The following is a 13,892-nucleotide window of genomic DNA, read 5'->3' on the forward strand; positions in this document are numbered from 1 at the left end:
CTTGCCAAATCAGACAAGGTGATTTCCTGGATTTGTTTTCTCATTTTGACTTTCATAGTTGTGGTCTACCTATGATGTCAATTACAGGCCTCTCACATCTTTTTAAGTGGGAGAACTTGCACAATTAGTGGCTAACTAAATACTTTTTTCCCCACTGTAGATATTCTCCTTAGAAAGACGAAACCCCACTTTTTACTATTTTAAATTTTCAGGTTTCTTGTTTATTAGTCTTTTGGAAGTACCGACAGCACTGGAGTTCTTTTATAATATGTTCAATAATAAAATTAAGTATAAAAAATGCCTAATTCTGTATCCAGTGTGCTGTAATTTAGATATATTGATCTTGTACAAAACTGAGGCTATACAAAGCAGTCAAGAAAGTTTTCATCAGGTTAGTGAAATTAAAAAGAAGCCCCAACAATTATTTTTGTGCCCACAGCTGTATAGAGTATCCAAGAGATCTAGGAGGTCGGTTTCTTCTAATGAACCCATATGTGCCATTCTTCCTCTCAAATAAATGCCAGGTCCCTTAGTTGGCAGCCAATTATGGTCATTATGGTATTTTCATTTAACGGCTGAAGTGGTAACAGTAGTACAGGAGTTATTGGAAAGGTGGCATACCTGGAAACACGATTCATCCCGTACACATCAATGCATATTGACACAGCCACACTCAGTCATGAAGAAAACAATCTTACATCTCATGTATTTATAATGGTTTTATTATAAATAGTAAATATTTACTGCACTTTATTACATGAAACATATTGCAGCATCTGTTGCCGGAAATCCCGACTACACACAGATAAAATTTAACTTCTTCCATCACCTCTAAGACGAAAGCGTGATCTCATCACTAACCTAACTAGATCCCTAATGAATTACCCAACATTCTTAAAGGAATGTATTTTGTGCTCTACCTCGCTTCACTTGTCAAGAAAGCGAAGAAATAAATAAGATTGTAAATTTTCAACCATCTAACATCATTTTTTGTACATTATCAATATAAGACAACTGAGTAACCCTTTCTTTTGCCTTCTCATCCAGCACTGAACGCAGATCAATAACTGCGCCATGTTTTTTTGTTTTGTTTGTTTTTCAAAAAGTAGATCTGTCATATACGGATTCTTTATTGACTAATTCCTGATAAATGCAGCATACTTTTGAATTTTAGAACAGGCTTTTGTTGCCCCTCAAATGAGGCATAAAGGAAAAGTCCGGGACACTGTAAATTGAATTCTTTAAGAAACACTCCAAAGGCAAGACTGATAGACTGTGTTATGCTTACTAAAGAATGTGCTTCATGGCACAATAATTCTTTCTTTGGTGTCTTTGGAATTCCTGTGTCATGCACCTCATCTCATGTCCTCCACTAGGTATAACAGATTGCCCAATTTAGGCCAGTGTCACACTTGCAAGTGCAATGCGAGAAACTCGCGCATCAATACCCAGCACTGCCGCCGGCTCTCGGGACCATAGCGTTCAGCTACGTAGAAATGCATGCAACCGCACACTCCGGTACTGAGTGCCGGCAGCAGTGCTGGGTATTGAGGTGAGAGACTCGCGCAAATTTCTCACATTGCACTCGCAAGTGTGACCCCGGCCTTAGAGAAAAGATAGTTCAGGTCTCAGATAGTTTTCTCCTCTGTTTAAAGGGAGCAGATTATTTCAAATTAATTTATATGGTAGTCATTATCTTTTAAGGTTTAAAACTGAAAATGTTTACTTAAGTTTCTAATTATTCCAATGATCACAATTAGCTGGCGCTTAGACTTTGACCTGATGTTACTATTTTATATAATTACTTAAACTAATCCAATATAAATCAAGCAATGGCCCCCCTATGGATTCTAAAATTACCATCAATCCTTGCCTAAAAAATCCTGGCAAAGACATGTTGGGTTTCCGAATCAAACACGTAAGAAGAAAGAATCCACAAGCGGCATAGTCTTATAGAAACATACAACAGACATAATGGTGGAATGCCTTTTTACTGTATTATAAAATAGAAAGAGTGGCTTTCATGTAGAAAATGTCAAATCAAGCTTCAGAAATGTCTTTGAAACTGAATAAACTTGCAGAAAAATACAATCCCATTGCATTTGCAAGACATGAAAGGGATGCTGAAGTGAGGTATGTTATTGCACGTTGATTGACAGCCATGAAATCAATGTCTTTCAGTCACAATTTGGCGCTGGGCGTTCCCCTCTCTGTTGTTTATTTCTCACGCCAAATGTATTTGCCAGTTCTTAAATGCTGGGTGTTAATCCTAGTAAAGTCTTAATAAACATTCGGCATTGTTTGTCTATTTACGTCAACCCTAAATAACAGGTGGATGACCAAGCTTGTAATTGTAATATGGAATGTTATCTATACAGTCAAATCACCATGACCGACCACAAGAGGCACGAAAACCTCTACATTCCCTGCTCTGTGCTTTTTATGAGGTTTGGTCTGACACAGAAAGGTTTCACACTTACAGCTGTCTCATCACTTTGTTACTAACCAGGGTCCAACATAAAAAAATATTCTCTCTTCAATTTCTTGTAGAACCCGGGAAAAGTTCTGACTTCCAAAGTGGAGCTTAGTTGAGTCGTACACTTGTGGCTTCCATGCTTGGAACAGTTGCTCTGTTTTTAGATAAGTCATTCTAGAAGAACGGTAGGATGTACTATTTTGCCCTAAACATCCAGCTGAAATATAATATCTTTCATTATCCACTTCACTGCATAAAAGAAGTCTTTATCATCTATTTATTGTTCTTGCAGTCAAGCTCCAGTTGGTGCTGCTCATTGATGAGAATATCGATCTTGCCCAAATGTCCGGTCTTAACACCATCGGAGAGACAGTCACTCTATGCAATATCTGGCTTCAGATAATGAAAGGCACCTGTAGGAAATAGAGAGAGATGTTTAGAAGACTTAAGACCAATTCACTTAAAGAGCCAGCCTGAACCATAGGTTGACACTGTCACATGTAATACTGGGAAATCAAAGAATAAGGCTAATATTTTTATTCCCGGGACAAGTTTGACAAACTCTTCAGAATATGTGATCATATACTTTAATGACTCTTGAACTGACTTGATTAAAGACATGTGTTTTTAATATGGGGCATGCCCGTGGTTACTGCATGTCGGGCAAAACCTTCTGTTTTACCTAATGGCGGTCAGGTCTCATGTCTCGGCATGTAATCACCTCAAGATGTCTTTGACATCACTTAAGCAAATAATTATGCAACAGATGTTTTTCAGAGAACAATCAACGGGCACCGGAGACAAAAGAGACTCAGTGAGAAAGGGAGAGTCATCAACCTTCTGTTGGAAGCCACAATGTTTCTTGTTTTGTGCTTTATCTGATAGGAAAACGTCAGCTCATTGCAAGGGATCGGGTCCCCTGCATGAATGGAAACAGTTAAACTATACTTCAAGCTTAGGAGATAATCTGTGACCTTCCATATTTGATGCTGAAGATTGCTAAAGACTTCCTGCTTCTGAGCATTTATTGAGTAAAGGCCTGGCTATATGGCACAGATTACTGATTTATTAAGTATACTTACTCTGTCCATACTGGCTGTATTGATATCCCGTTACAGGCTCCATGCTGTATCCTGATGTGCTATAGGTTGGGGGGCAATATGACTGAGATGTTGATAGACTATCCAATGTCTTCATGTGTTCTAGTCTCTGACTGCAGCTTGCTGACACTGCAGTGCTAGGTTCAAGACCCCCGGTTAACGGTGATAAGGCATAGTCAGACTGAGGTTGGTGAGGTACACCTCCATGATTAGTAAGGAGACCCATTACCTGCGAGAAACAACAGCCATTTTAGTATGCTTTATTTCCACACATGATATTATGTATGTATAATACACATAGCGTATGGTTCACTAACATCTAAATATATACAATAATATATAGCAACTATTGTATGTAAAATCTAATACAGACATATTACAGTAATCATACAAAATTATTCACATAATAATCTATGTTCTAACTCCCAGCGATATTGTAAGTGTCCACATATACGTTTGAGAAAAATCTGCGTGGAAATTATTTTATATAGAGAACCTCTAGACTTTCCCCAACATCGATGGTATTATAAGCCATTGACAAAGGTTGGTTAACCGAGTATGCATGTTTTATTGAGGGTCATGAAGGTCATGTTAGCCAATTGAGGGTTTATGGACACTTAGTAATCCCACTCTTGAGTTCCTTTTGACCACATATCATTTATAGTGAATGTATACCTCAACATGGTCCCAACGTTCACATGTCCAGTAATTATCCGTTAGAATGGATCCAGCAGCAATCCGTTAACAAAAAAGTTGGTTGGGCCCAAAAACACCATTGAGGTCTACATAAAACGGATCCATTAAATAACAATCAGGTTCTCTTTCATTTGAAACTGATCCAGTAAGCAAAAAAACTGATTATTTTCAAATGAAAAAAAAAACTGATGTCTAATTAACTGATCCATTTTATATAGACTTCAACATTAATTAAAAAAAAACAGATCCAGTTGAAATCATTTTTTTTTAGCTGGACAAAAAAGTTGTATCTGCACAACTTTTTTGTTACTGAATTGCTGCTGGATCCGTTCCAAAGGATGATTACTGAACATGTGAATATAGCCTAAATGGGTGGCACTGGTATTCTCATAGGCAGTCTAAAGAAAATGGTGTGAATACCTAAATCAGATATGGAAGTCTACGCGATCTTTGACAAAAAGTGTTGTTGGTGGATCAATAAACCTTCTAAGATATTAAGGCACGCAGAATGAACCCAGAGCAATTCACACAAAAAAACCTATTCCTCCCGTTCCTCTTGCAATGAACTCCAGTGTTCCATGAATCTACCTGCACTGAATTAGCATCCCAATAATTTGATTTTCCTGCTTATGTCTGTTTGAAAGCTAAAAAAGGGAAGTAGCCCCAGGCCCAAGGACCCCTGTATTTTTTTTGTCTTGACCTTTTCGCCTAAACACAGAACTAAGGGAAGGGCACAGTCACCTCGATCTAATCCCTTTTACTAAACTAGCAAGTATAGTTTTGTTTCCGGTTCCAGAGAAGCTCTCGTTTCCACAGTAAGGAGTCAGGCAGCAGTGTTTGCAGAGGCAGACCTCAAAAAAAAATATCTCACACACTTGAAAGCTATCAGACTTGCTCAAAATTGCCAGCATCCGTAACTGAGTTAATAGTGAATATATTTTCCTAAAGACATGTATAATGTAATAAGGATCCCATTGCAAACCATATAATAGGCCAACACATCTCAACAATGGTCCCTTAAAGCAGAACCACATGGAGACCAAACAGTTAAAAATGGCATCTAACGGTAAGTCCACACTAAAATGCTCCACTTAGATTATGCTGTAGAGTTCAACCCAATACAAAGGACCTTTTCTAATAATTCTACATTATTCCAACATCTCCAATCTAAGAGCAACGATTAGGAATTCCAAAATCTCGAATCGAAGAGCAACGATTCGGAAGAATACACCAAGTAACAATGCTTTACAGTATAGTCCTTAAGGTGACGTTACTGTAATTAGTCATTACGTTCCAAGAATATTAATTGCATATTCATTTTACTATTAATTTAAAGAATCCATTTCTACTATATAGGATTAGACGTAAGAACCTAGCAATTGTTTAAAAATATGTCAAGTAAATAAACACATTGAATATTTTACTAGGATGGCCAAAAATAAGATTTTTCTGTGAGGGGATATTTTTAAAACGTACCCCAAAATGTCAATAGGGGGCTGATGTTATAACCATGCCACTGTCGGGTTAGGGACTGGCTTTACTCTTTCCATTTATCAATCTTGGCTTAGAACTAAAAAGGCAAAGGACCACATTCACCAAGTGGTTTTTGCGAGTATTCTGGGGTAAAAAAAAACAAAACAATTGAAATGTTGCAGCATTTTTTCACAAATCAGAGTTGCGCAAAATTTTTTATCACTTTTACACCAGCCCCAGCCAGCATTTCTAAAGTGTGTCGTGATCGAGTGGGACAGTGAACTCCATCCATCAAATTTATCAAAATTTACTACAATTTAGTGTTGTAAATAATGAAAGAAATATTAGTGACATTTCTGGCAAAAGGTGCGCAGCAGCTATAAGATGCACCTAACTCATATGCCTCTTAATGAATTTGTCTTAATTCATCAAAAAACGCCAGTCATATTAAATTGGGCCCTAAAACTTCTGTGTGTGACCTATGGGTGTAAATTTTAATTCCTACCCCCATTCTTTTTCATGTACATTGCATTATTTCTACCTTTTCTGACGTGTACAATCCAGCATGAGAGGGGTTAACATTAACTTTATGCGTTCTAGCCATGTTTGACCCTCACACATGTGTAGCGTGTAATTTACAGAAGCCTTCTCCACAGGAAGCCGGACACGTTGTCCTGAAGATGTCCCGGGCCCTTCTCTATTGTGATGGGAAACAGATGCAGGCCCGGTTGTAAGAAAAATGGTGCCACCTGCTCTGTGCTATTCCCACTGCGCAGAATGGCTGTGAATTCCTTAGTCATGTTCACACGGACATGAATCAAGTAGTGGCAGATTCTATCTCTCATACTTTTATAAGGACATCTCCATCATGTGTATTTAATCTACCTTACACCTCTATGGGATTTCTCAAGCTAAACAGCTAATCCTCGTCCAGATAAAATCACTGTCTTGTGAATTTATGTTTGAGATGGGGAGACCCTGAAACATACTTTTGGGTGAGAAGCCTTATCTATGGGAGGTATAGTTAAACATTGGGGTTAATGAAGCAGGAACATGCAAATAGCAGAGATGATCGACTCTACCAAGATTCGAATTTGGCAAATCATGCAAATTTATCAGGTAAATGCAATGCAAATTGAATGTTCCTTATTATGTTCTGGGGTTTCTCCAGACAACAGAGCATAAGAAACTTGAACCATGTTTAAAAAATTCAATTAATACTCATCTCACCACCCACTTGTGTTGCAGGCCACACAACCTCTAACAAAGCATAAGTGGAAAAATTAAAACGTAACTTTTATTCTGACTAAAGTCACACACAAGAAAAACTTAAACCAAACACCCAAGTGAATAAAAATACTGGGGCAGAGTCTCAGGCAATTGGTATGGTGCCCACAGAGACTGATTATCCCCAGAAAGGACAGAATGATATCCTCCACAGCATATTGGAGATATCATAAGAACTAGAAATTAACATATGGAGCTGGAGTAAAATAACGTCAACAGCACACAACGTCAAACTAGTTACATGAACAAGCAATAAAAACCATCAAATAGTCGCATATAGACAGTGCCACTGATGGCTATAAATAATATAAAAAAGGAACAATCTCACCGGTTCCAAGATGAGGGCCCAGGAGCACCGGATAATTTTCTGGTCAGAAGAAAGTCCGGAAAAGTGATGGAGACGACAGTCCCTATGTCAGTCCCTATGGGGCTATCGATAGACTATCCCCAAAGCTCCTGCCCTTACAAGGGCAGTCCACAGCTACCCCTGTCCAAACATGCCCTGCACTCTCCCTGTATATTCCGTCCCGACGCGTTTCATCCAAGCAGAATCTTCAGGGGACTTTCTTGTGCATGGAGATAGAGTGCTAAAAAGGAGGGACACTAAGTCCTGCCACCCTCAATGCAGTCTCCATCACTTTTCCGGACTTTCTTCTGACCAGAAAATTATCCGGTGCTCCTGGGCCCTCATCTTGGAACCGGTGAGATTGTTCCTTTTTTATATTATTTATAGCCATCAGTGGCACTGTCTATATGCGACTATTTGATGGTTTTTATTGCTTGTTCATGTAACTAGTTTGACGTTGTGTGCTGTTGACGTTATTTTACTCCAGCTCCATATGTTAATTTCTAGTTCTTATGATATCTCCAATATGCTGTGGAGGATATCATTCTGTCCTTTCTGGGGATAATCAGTCTCTGTGGGCACCATACCAATTGCCTGAGACTCTGCCCCAGTATTTTTATTCACTTGGGTGTTTGGTTTAAGTTTTTCTTGTGTGTGACTTTAGTCAGAATAAAAGTTACATTTTAATTTTTCTACTTATGCTTTGTTAGATATATGATTTATAGTGGTATCGTCTATGTGTCCTGCAGTCAATATATAGACTTCGCTTTGTTTCTAGGCCACACTACCTGCCATCTGGTCTTTCTCAACTCTTCTTTTCAGCTTCTCCTGTCTTACGCATCCTCTTTGGCCTGCTTAAATCTATGCTGGAGTTTCCATCATCGGTTAGGCCTATGACATGACTGCTCACCCTTCCATTACTGCTCATATCATAACATTACAACATTCATCCCTTGAAGCCACAGGCTACACCTCAAGCAACACAGGTCATAAAGTCGTGAAGTCACGATGTCACAGGATGCGCTACAATGGCAGAGGCCAATTTGGCATTGTAAGCCCTGGAATGAAGTGATGCAGGCCAAAGAGGATTCACACAATGGAGGGACAGCGGAAAGAGGAGATGCGGAGGAGGACTGGATGGATGGCTGTGGGAGAGGTGAGCAGCGGGGGGGGGGGGAGTTAAACCTTTTTCCGACCCTTTGCAATTCAGCAAAACAGAATCCACAACTTCAGGCAGGCAAAAATGGATATTCTAGAGAAAACAAATGTTTGTAAAATTTAAAGAGAATTTAATTCCATTCAAATAAATTTGCTCATCTCAAGCAAATAGACATTGAGCATTTATGCTATGAAGTAGGAGTCATAACAGGGCTATGCCAACCTCCTTAGGATAAGTCATCAATATTGGATGGGTAGGGAGCTGACACCCAGCACCCTTACTGGTTAAGTGTTATTACCTATCAGATAGTGTAGATCAGCTGTTTTCTTGAATACAAGTTGATCTGCAATACTTGGCAATAGCCACTACACTCGATATATCAAATGGAGCTGTGCTGTTCGGACATAACGGCTTATTGGTGGTGGGGGTGTCAAGTGTTGCTGATATTTATGACCAGTCCTAATGGTATGTCAATATCATATGTCCTGAGAACCTCTTTAAGGTTATGTTTCTGAGGGAATCCAAAAATTAGGAGCATACAGAATCTGTTTATTTACATTATTTTTTTTATTTTTTTTATTTTTAGCATTCTGGGCTGTTTAAAAAGTAGGTGTATAACCTCTTTAATGGAAAAAATAACACACACGCTAGTTAGATACCTTAATTAATTTTCACTGCTCCCTCAACTGCATTAAGTCCTTTGTGACATATTTGTGCAAACTCTAGAATAGTTTATGTTACACATATCCAGAGGCAAAGGGCACATTTTCAAAATCATCCAAAATGTGTCACTTGGCTACAAAAAGATCATTAACTTTATATATTGGGCCACAAATGAGGAGACATAATAGTAAAGGAAAAGCATGCTAGGCAGAGATTATGGACCCCTGCTCTGGACCATGTGACATTATAATGGAAATGTATACATTTCTTTAACTGACTGCCTCTTATGCTGATAAGATGATAAGACTTGGGTATGCTAACAGATCACAGACTGCACATGGGTCAACCGTGTGATGCAGCAACAAAAAGGCAAACAGTTCTGGCATGTATTAAGAGAAGCATAGAGTCTAGATCACGTGCAGTAATTATCCCCCTCTATTCCTCCTTGGTCAGGTCTCATCGGGAATACTGCGTCCAGTTCTGGGCACCACATTTTAAAAAAGACATCAACAAACTGGAGCAAGTTCAGAGAAGAGTAACCATGATGGTAAGCAGACTGCAAAGTGTGTCCTACGAGGAATGGTTAAAGGATCTGGGAATGTTTAGCTTGCAAAAAAGAAGTTTGACAGGAGACTTAATAGCAGTCTACAGCTATCTGAACGGTTGACACAGTGTAGAGTGATCATCATTATTCTCATATGCACAAGTAAACATAAGAAGCAATGGAATGAAACTGAATGGGAGAAGACACAGATTAGAATATTAGAAAAAAAAATTGACAGTGAAGGTGATCAATGAGTGGGACAGGCTGCCATGAGAGGTGGTGAGTTCTCCTTCAATGGAAGTCTTCAAACAGAGGCTGGACAGACATCTGTCTGAGATGGTTTAGTGAATCCTGCACTGAGCAGGGGGTTGGACACGATCACCCTGGAGGTCCCTTCTAATTCTAACATTCTATGATTCTACCCATTTGGGCAGCACGGTGGCACAGTGGTTAGCACAGCAGCCTTGCAGCGCTGGGGTCCTGGGTTCTAATCCCACCCAGGACAACATCTGCAAAGAGTTTGTATGTTCTCCCCGTGTTTGCGTGGGTTTCCTCCGGGCACTCCGGTTTCCTCCCACATTCCAAAGATAGGGATTCTAGATTGTGAGCCCCATCGGGGACAGTGATGATAATGTGTGCAAAACTGTAAAGCAGAGGGTCCCCAACTCCAGTCCTCAAGGCCCACCAACATGTCATGTTTTCAGGATTTCCTTAGTCTTGCCCAGGTAATAATTGCATCACCTGTGCAATGCAAAGGAAATCCTGAAAACATGACCTGTTGGTGGGCCTTGAGGACTGGAGTTGGGGACCTCTGCTGTAAAGCGCTGCGGAATATGCTAGCGCTATATAAAAATAAAGATTATTGTATTATTATTTAGCAAATTGCTTTCTTGTACAGTATTCAGAAGAAAATATGGTGTTTTATAGGGACGTTCTTATATCAAATTTAAAAGAAAACACCATAATAAATATATAATTAATAAGAATTATACATCTTTCTTTCTTTTTAAAGAATTGCTATTTTTGGACTTTTCTGTTATTTCAGATTTTTAAGAAGTTGGATCTGTGATGTACATATAATAATAATTCAAAAAAATTATCTAAATTATTCTGAATTGTTTTATATTTCAAGTAATAAATACATGGAAATAATTAAGTAGCCAGTAGTATTTTATTCCTGTGCTCATCTGACCCTTGTTACTGCTATATAACAATCTCTACCAGGGCGTGTTTTCTGCCAGGTCCATCATCTGCTCAGCCCAAACTGCATTAGAAAAAATAAACAATTAATATCCTTGTATCATGACAGGAGACTGGTGTCCATATTTCTGTGCAGAATGGAAGGCTAGAAATCCTAGAAGCACATCTAAACAAATGCTCGCAACACACATATAATACAGAAGGAAGGGATCCAGAGTTGTTACCTACAGTGTTGTGTCAAGCTTATGAGCAGATGTCCAATATGATGTAGGTACTAACTTGCAGGCTCAACATTCCCTGCAGCATCGGGATAACTTAATGAACAGTTTCATTGGGAAAATGTGTTTCCCTTTAATTACAAGCAGGCAAAATGTGGTATTAACTTATGCTGATCTTAAACTGTAAAGCGCTGCGGAATATGTTGGCGCTATATAAATAAAGATTATTATTATTTTACATGGGCTGATAACTGAGGAACAAACATTCCAAATAATGTTCATTTCCAATAATGTCGCCTAAGCAGGCCGGCAATTACCCCAAAGAATAATCCAAGCACTTTTTTGTTGAGTGCAATATTTGTAAAAAATCATCGTTCTCTGCAGCATATAGTCCTGTGCAAACAAAACGTGTGATGCCAAGAACAATGATATTCTATGTGCACAGAACAAAATGGTTGTTCTGTTCTTATAGATATCTGGTGAGATAAACAGGCCATTAAAGGGGGTTGTCCACTATTGGGACAATCCCTTCTCAATCAGTGTATTTCACCCAATTAAAATAACAACATCAGTGCTCACCTCCAGTGCTGACACCATTTCAGAGGTGTCAGTCAGGTATGGACTGGGGCTGAAATTCAGCCCTGGCATTTGAAATCCCACAGGCCCATGCTGTCACTGTCCCCAAGAACCAAATGGGATATATTACTACTATTACCCTGGATGGAGGAGAGGAAGATTTACTACAAGACCAATATTTCTATTGATACCCGTGACCTGCTGGGGTAAGAGATGGAGTCACCGACTTCGGGCTCCATCACAACTTTTAAAAGTATGGGTGTCTTGAGAACACCAATTCTGTTAACAAAGTAGCAGACAAGGCAGCCCACGACCAGGCAGGCCCTTCTGGCATTTGCCAGAAATGCCAGATGGCCAGTCCATCCCTGGTGTCAGCACTGGCTATCCTGGGGTTTTCATGACTTTGCAATATCCTACAATCCCTGCAGCCAATCAGTGGCCTCTTCACTGATTCCTCCTTTAGACTTAATTGACAATTATAGGTAGAGCTTCAGCTGCTCTATCACTTTCTCGGATGTCTGATTTGTCCGATGGACGGAACAGTAAAGAAATCACTAGATGGCCTTAGGGCAGCAAGGTGGCTCAGTAGTTAGCACTGTTGTGTTACAGTGCTGGGGTCCTGTGCTCAAATCCTATCAAGGACAACATCTGCAAAGAGCTTGTATGTCGCTTCCCCCACTCCCAATTTTTATATGGGTTTCCACCACATTTTCCGATTTTCTCCCACACTCCAAAGACATACCGATAGGGGATTTAGCTTGTTGAAACAGTGATAATGATGTCTGTAAAGCACTGTGAAATAATGGCGTTATATAAGTGAGTAAAATAAATAACAGTGAAGCGGACACTAATAGTTCGCAGGTATCATGTGACATGACAACCCCCAGAAGAGCAAGTGCTGAAATAGTGCAGGCACTGCTGGTGAGTGTAGGTGTTTTTATTTTACAAGGGTGAAACATAGCGATTGAAAAGGAGCTCTCTGAGCAGTGAACAACTCCTTTAACTGACTGTTGGTTAGATTGCCTAATATTTTTAACCCTGAGACAAGCTCAACTGGCCTGACAACCACAGCTCAGACGTCTTCATTGCCCCCTCCTCTTCAAGGCAGCAGGGGATCCAGCCCCTCCCAGTACCCTCCTATCTTTAGGTGCTATTTGAAACCCCCACTAAGTTTTACCATCGCCCTTGCTGAGAGCAAGTGTGACCTCTGTGGCCTCACAGGCTCATTGCGTCCGAACTTTCTCACTTTTGAAGGTTCATGCTTTCCGGGGGGTTTCATCACAATTGCTTATTTTGCTCGATTTATGAATGAATATTGAAAGTTTGTGGATGTTTCATAGAAATAAGTAGGGCTTTCTTAGAAATAAGAGGGTGGCCTCTCACGCACATTGTGCCCTAACACGTATTAATAGTCTTTCCTTCTTAATATTCTCTGCTGAAGTGGACAGGAAAATCTTCGATTTTTCTAACCCCCTTCATGTCAAAGAAGTGAGGTATTTTCTGGGAAATGATGACGAAGGAGACCCCACATTGACTGAAACTCACATGTAAAGCGCCATGGAATAAATGGCGCTATAACAATAAATAATAATAATAATAATAATAACTTTTGGGTAAGAGAGTGACATCGAATCTCAACATGAGGGGGAAGAATATTAAAACAATTCAGGACAGGGCAAGACGTTGAGGAGACTAATTAAGATGAACAAGATACAGGTAACACCTAATTTTTGGGAAGAGATAAAAAGACCATGTGAACCAAGAAGCCTCCCGAGAAAAATCATCAAAGGGGATGTCACAACATGGTCATTCACCTTCCTGGAGTTGTAGGAAGTACTAAGAATGCTAGAACGACAGTAAAATGTTGGAATAATTTATTCACTGTCGATATTCTTCACAATGTTAGATGCACAAGCCAGTACAGTGATACAACCAAGGACAAATTCTCCCGAGAAAGAGACATCAAACCCACAGATATAATTGAAGTAAGGGCCTTCATTGGCTTGCTGCACTTAGCAGGAAAATAGAGAGGGAATTATCAAAGTTGGAGGAACTTTGGGGGAGAGTAGGTGATGGCATTGAAAAATGCAGTCTCATGATGAATCTCAAATGATTCAAGACCCTGATACGTTGCCTTCATTTTGACGACCGAAC

The 13,892-nt window shown here is 39.5% G+C and overlaps 1 protein-coding gene across 3 annotated transcripts in view; it reads right to left on the bottom strand.

The window, feature by feature from the left end:
- Positions 1 to 706: 706 nt before the first annotated feature.
- PAX3 (paired box 3) overlaps positions 707 to 13,892 on the bottom strand; it is a 104,328-nt gene continuing 91,142 nt past the window's right edge. For all 3 annotated transcript variants that reach the window (XM_069727661.1, XM_069727659.1, XM_069727660.1), the window contains exons 8-9: positions 3,559 to 3,805; positions 707 to 2,889 (exon numbers count right to left, since the gene is read on the bottom strand). In XM_069727661.1, the coding sequence (XP_069583762.1) occupies positions 2,855 to 2,889; positions 3,559 to 3,805 (282 nt within the window). In that variant the 3' untranslated portion in view covers positions 707 to 2,854. The remainder of the gene's footprint in view (positions 2,890 to 3,558; positions 3,806 to 13,892) is intronic.

This window comes from Ranitomeya imitator, chromosome 5 (genome assembly GCF_032444005.1).
Source record: "Ranitomeya imitator isolate aRanImi1 chromosome 5, aRanImi1.pri, whole genome shotgun sequence".
Lineage (NCBI taxonomy): Eukaryota > Metazoa > Chordata > Amphibia > Anura > Dendrobatidae > Ranitomeya > Ranitomeya imitator.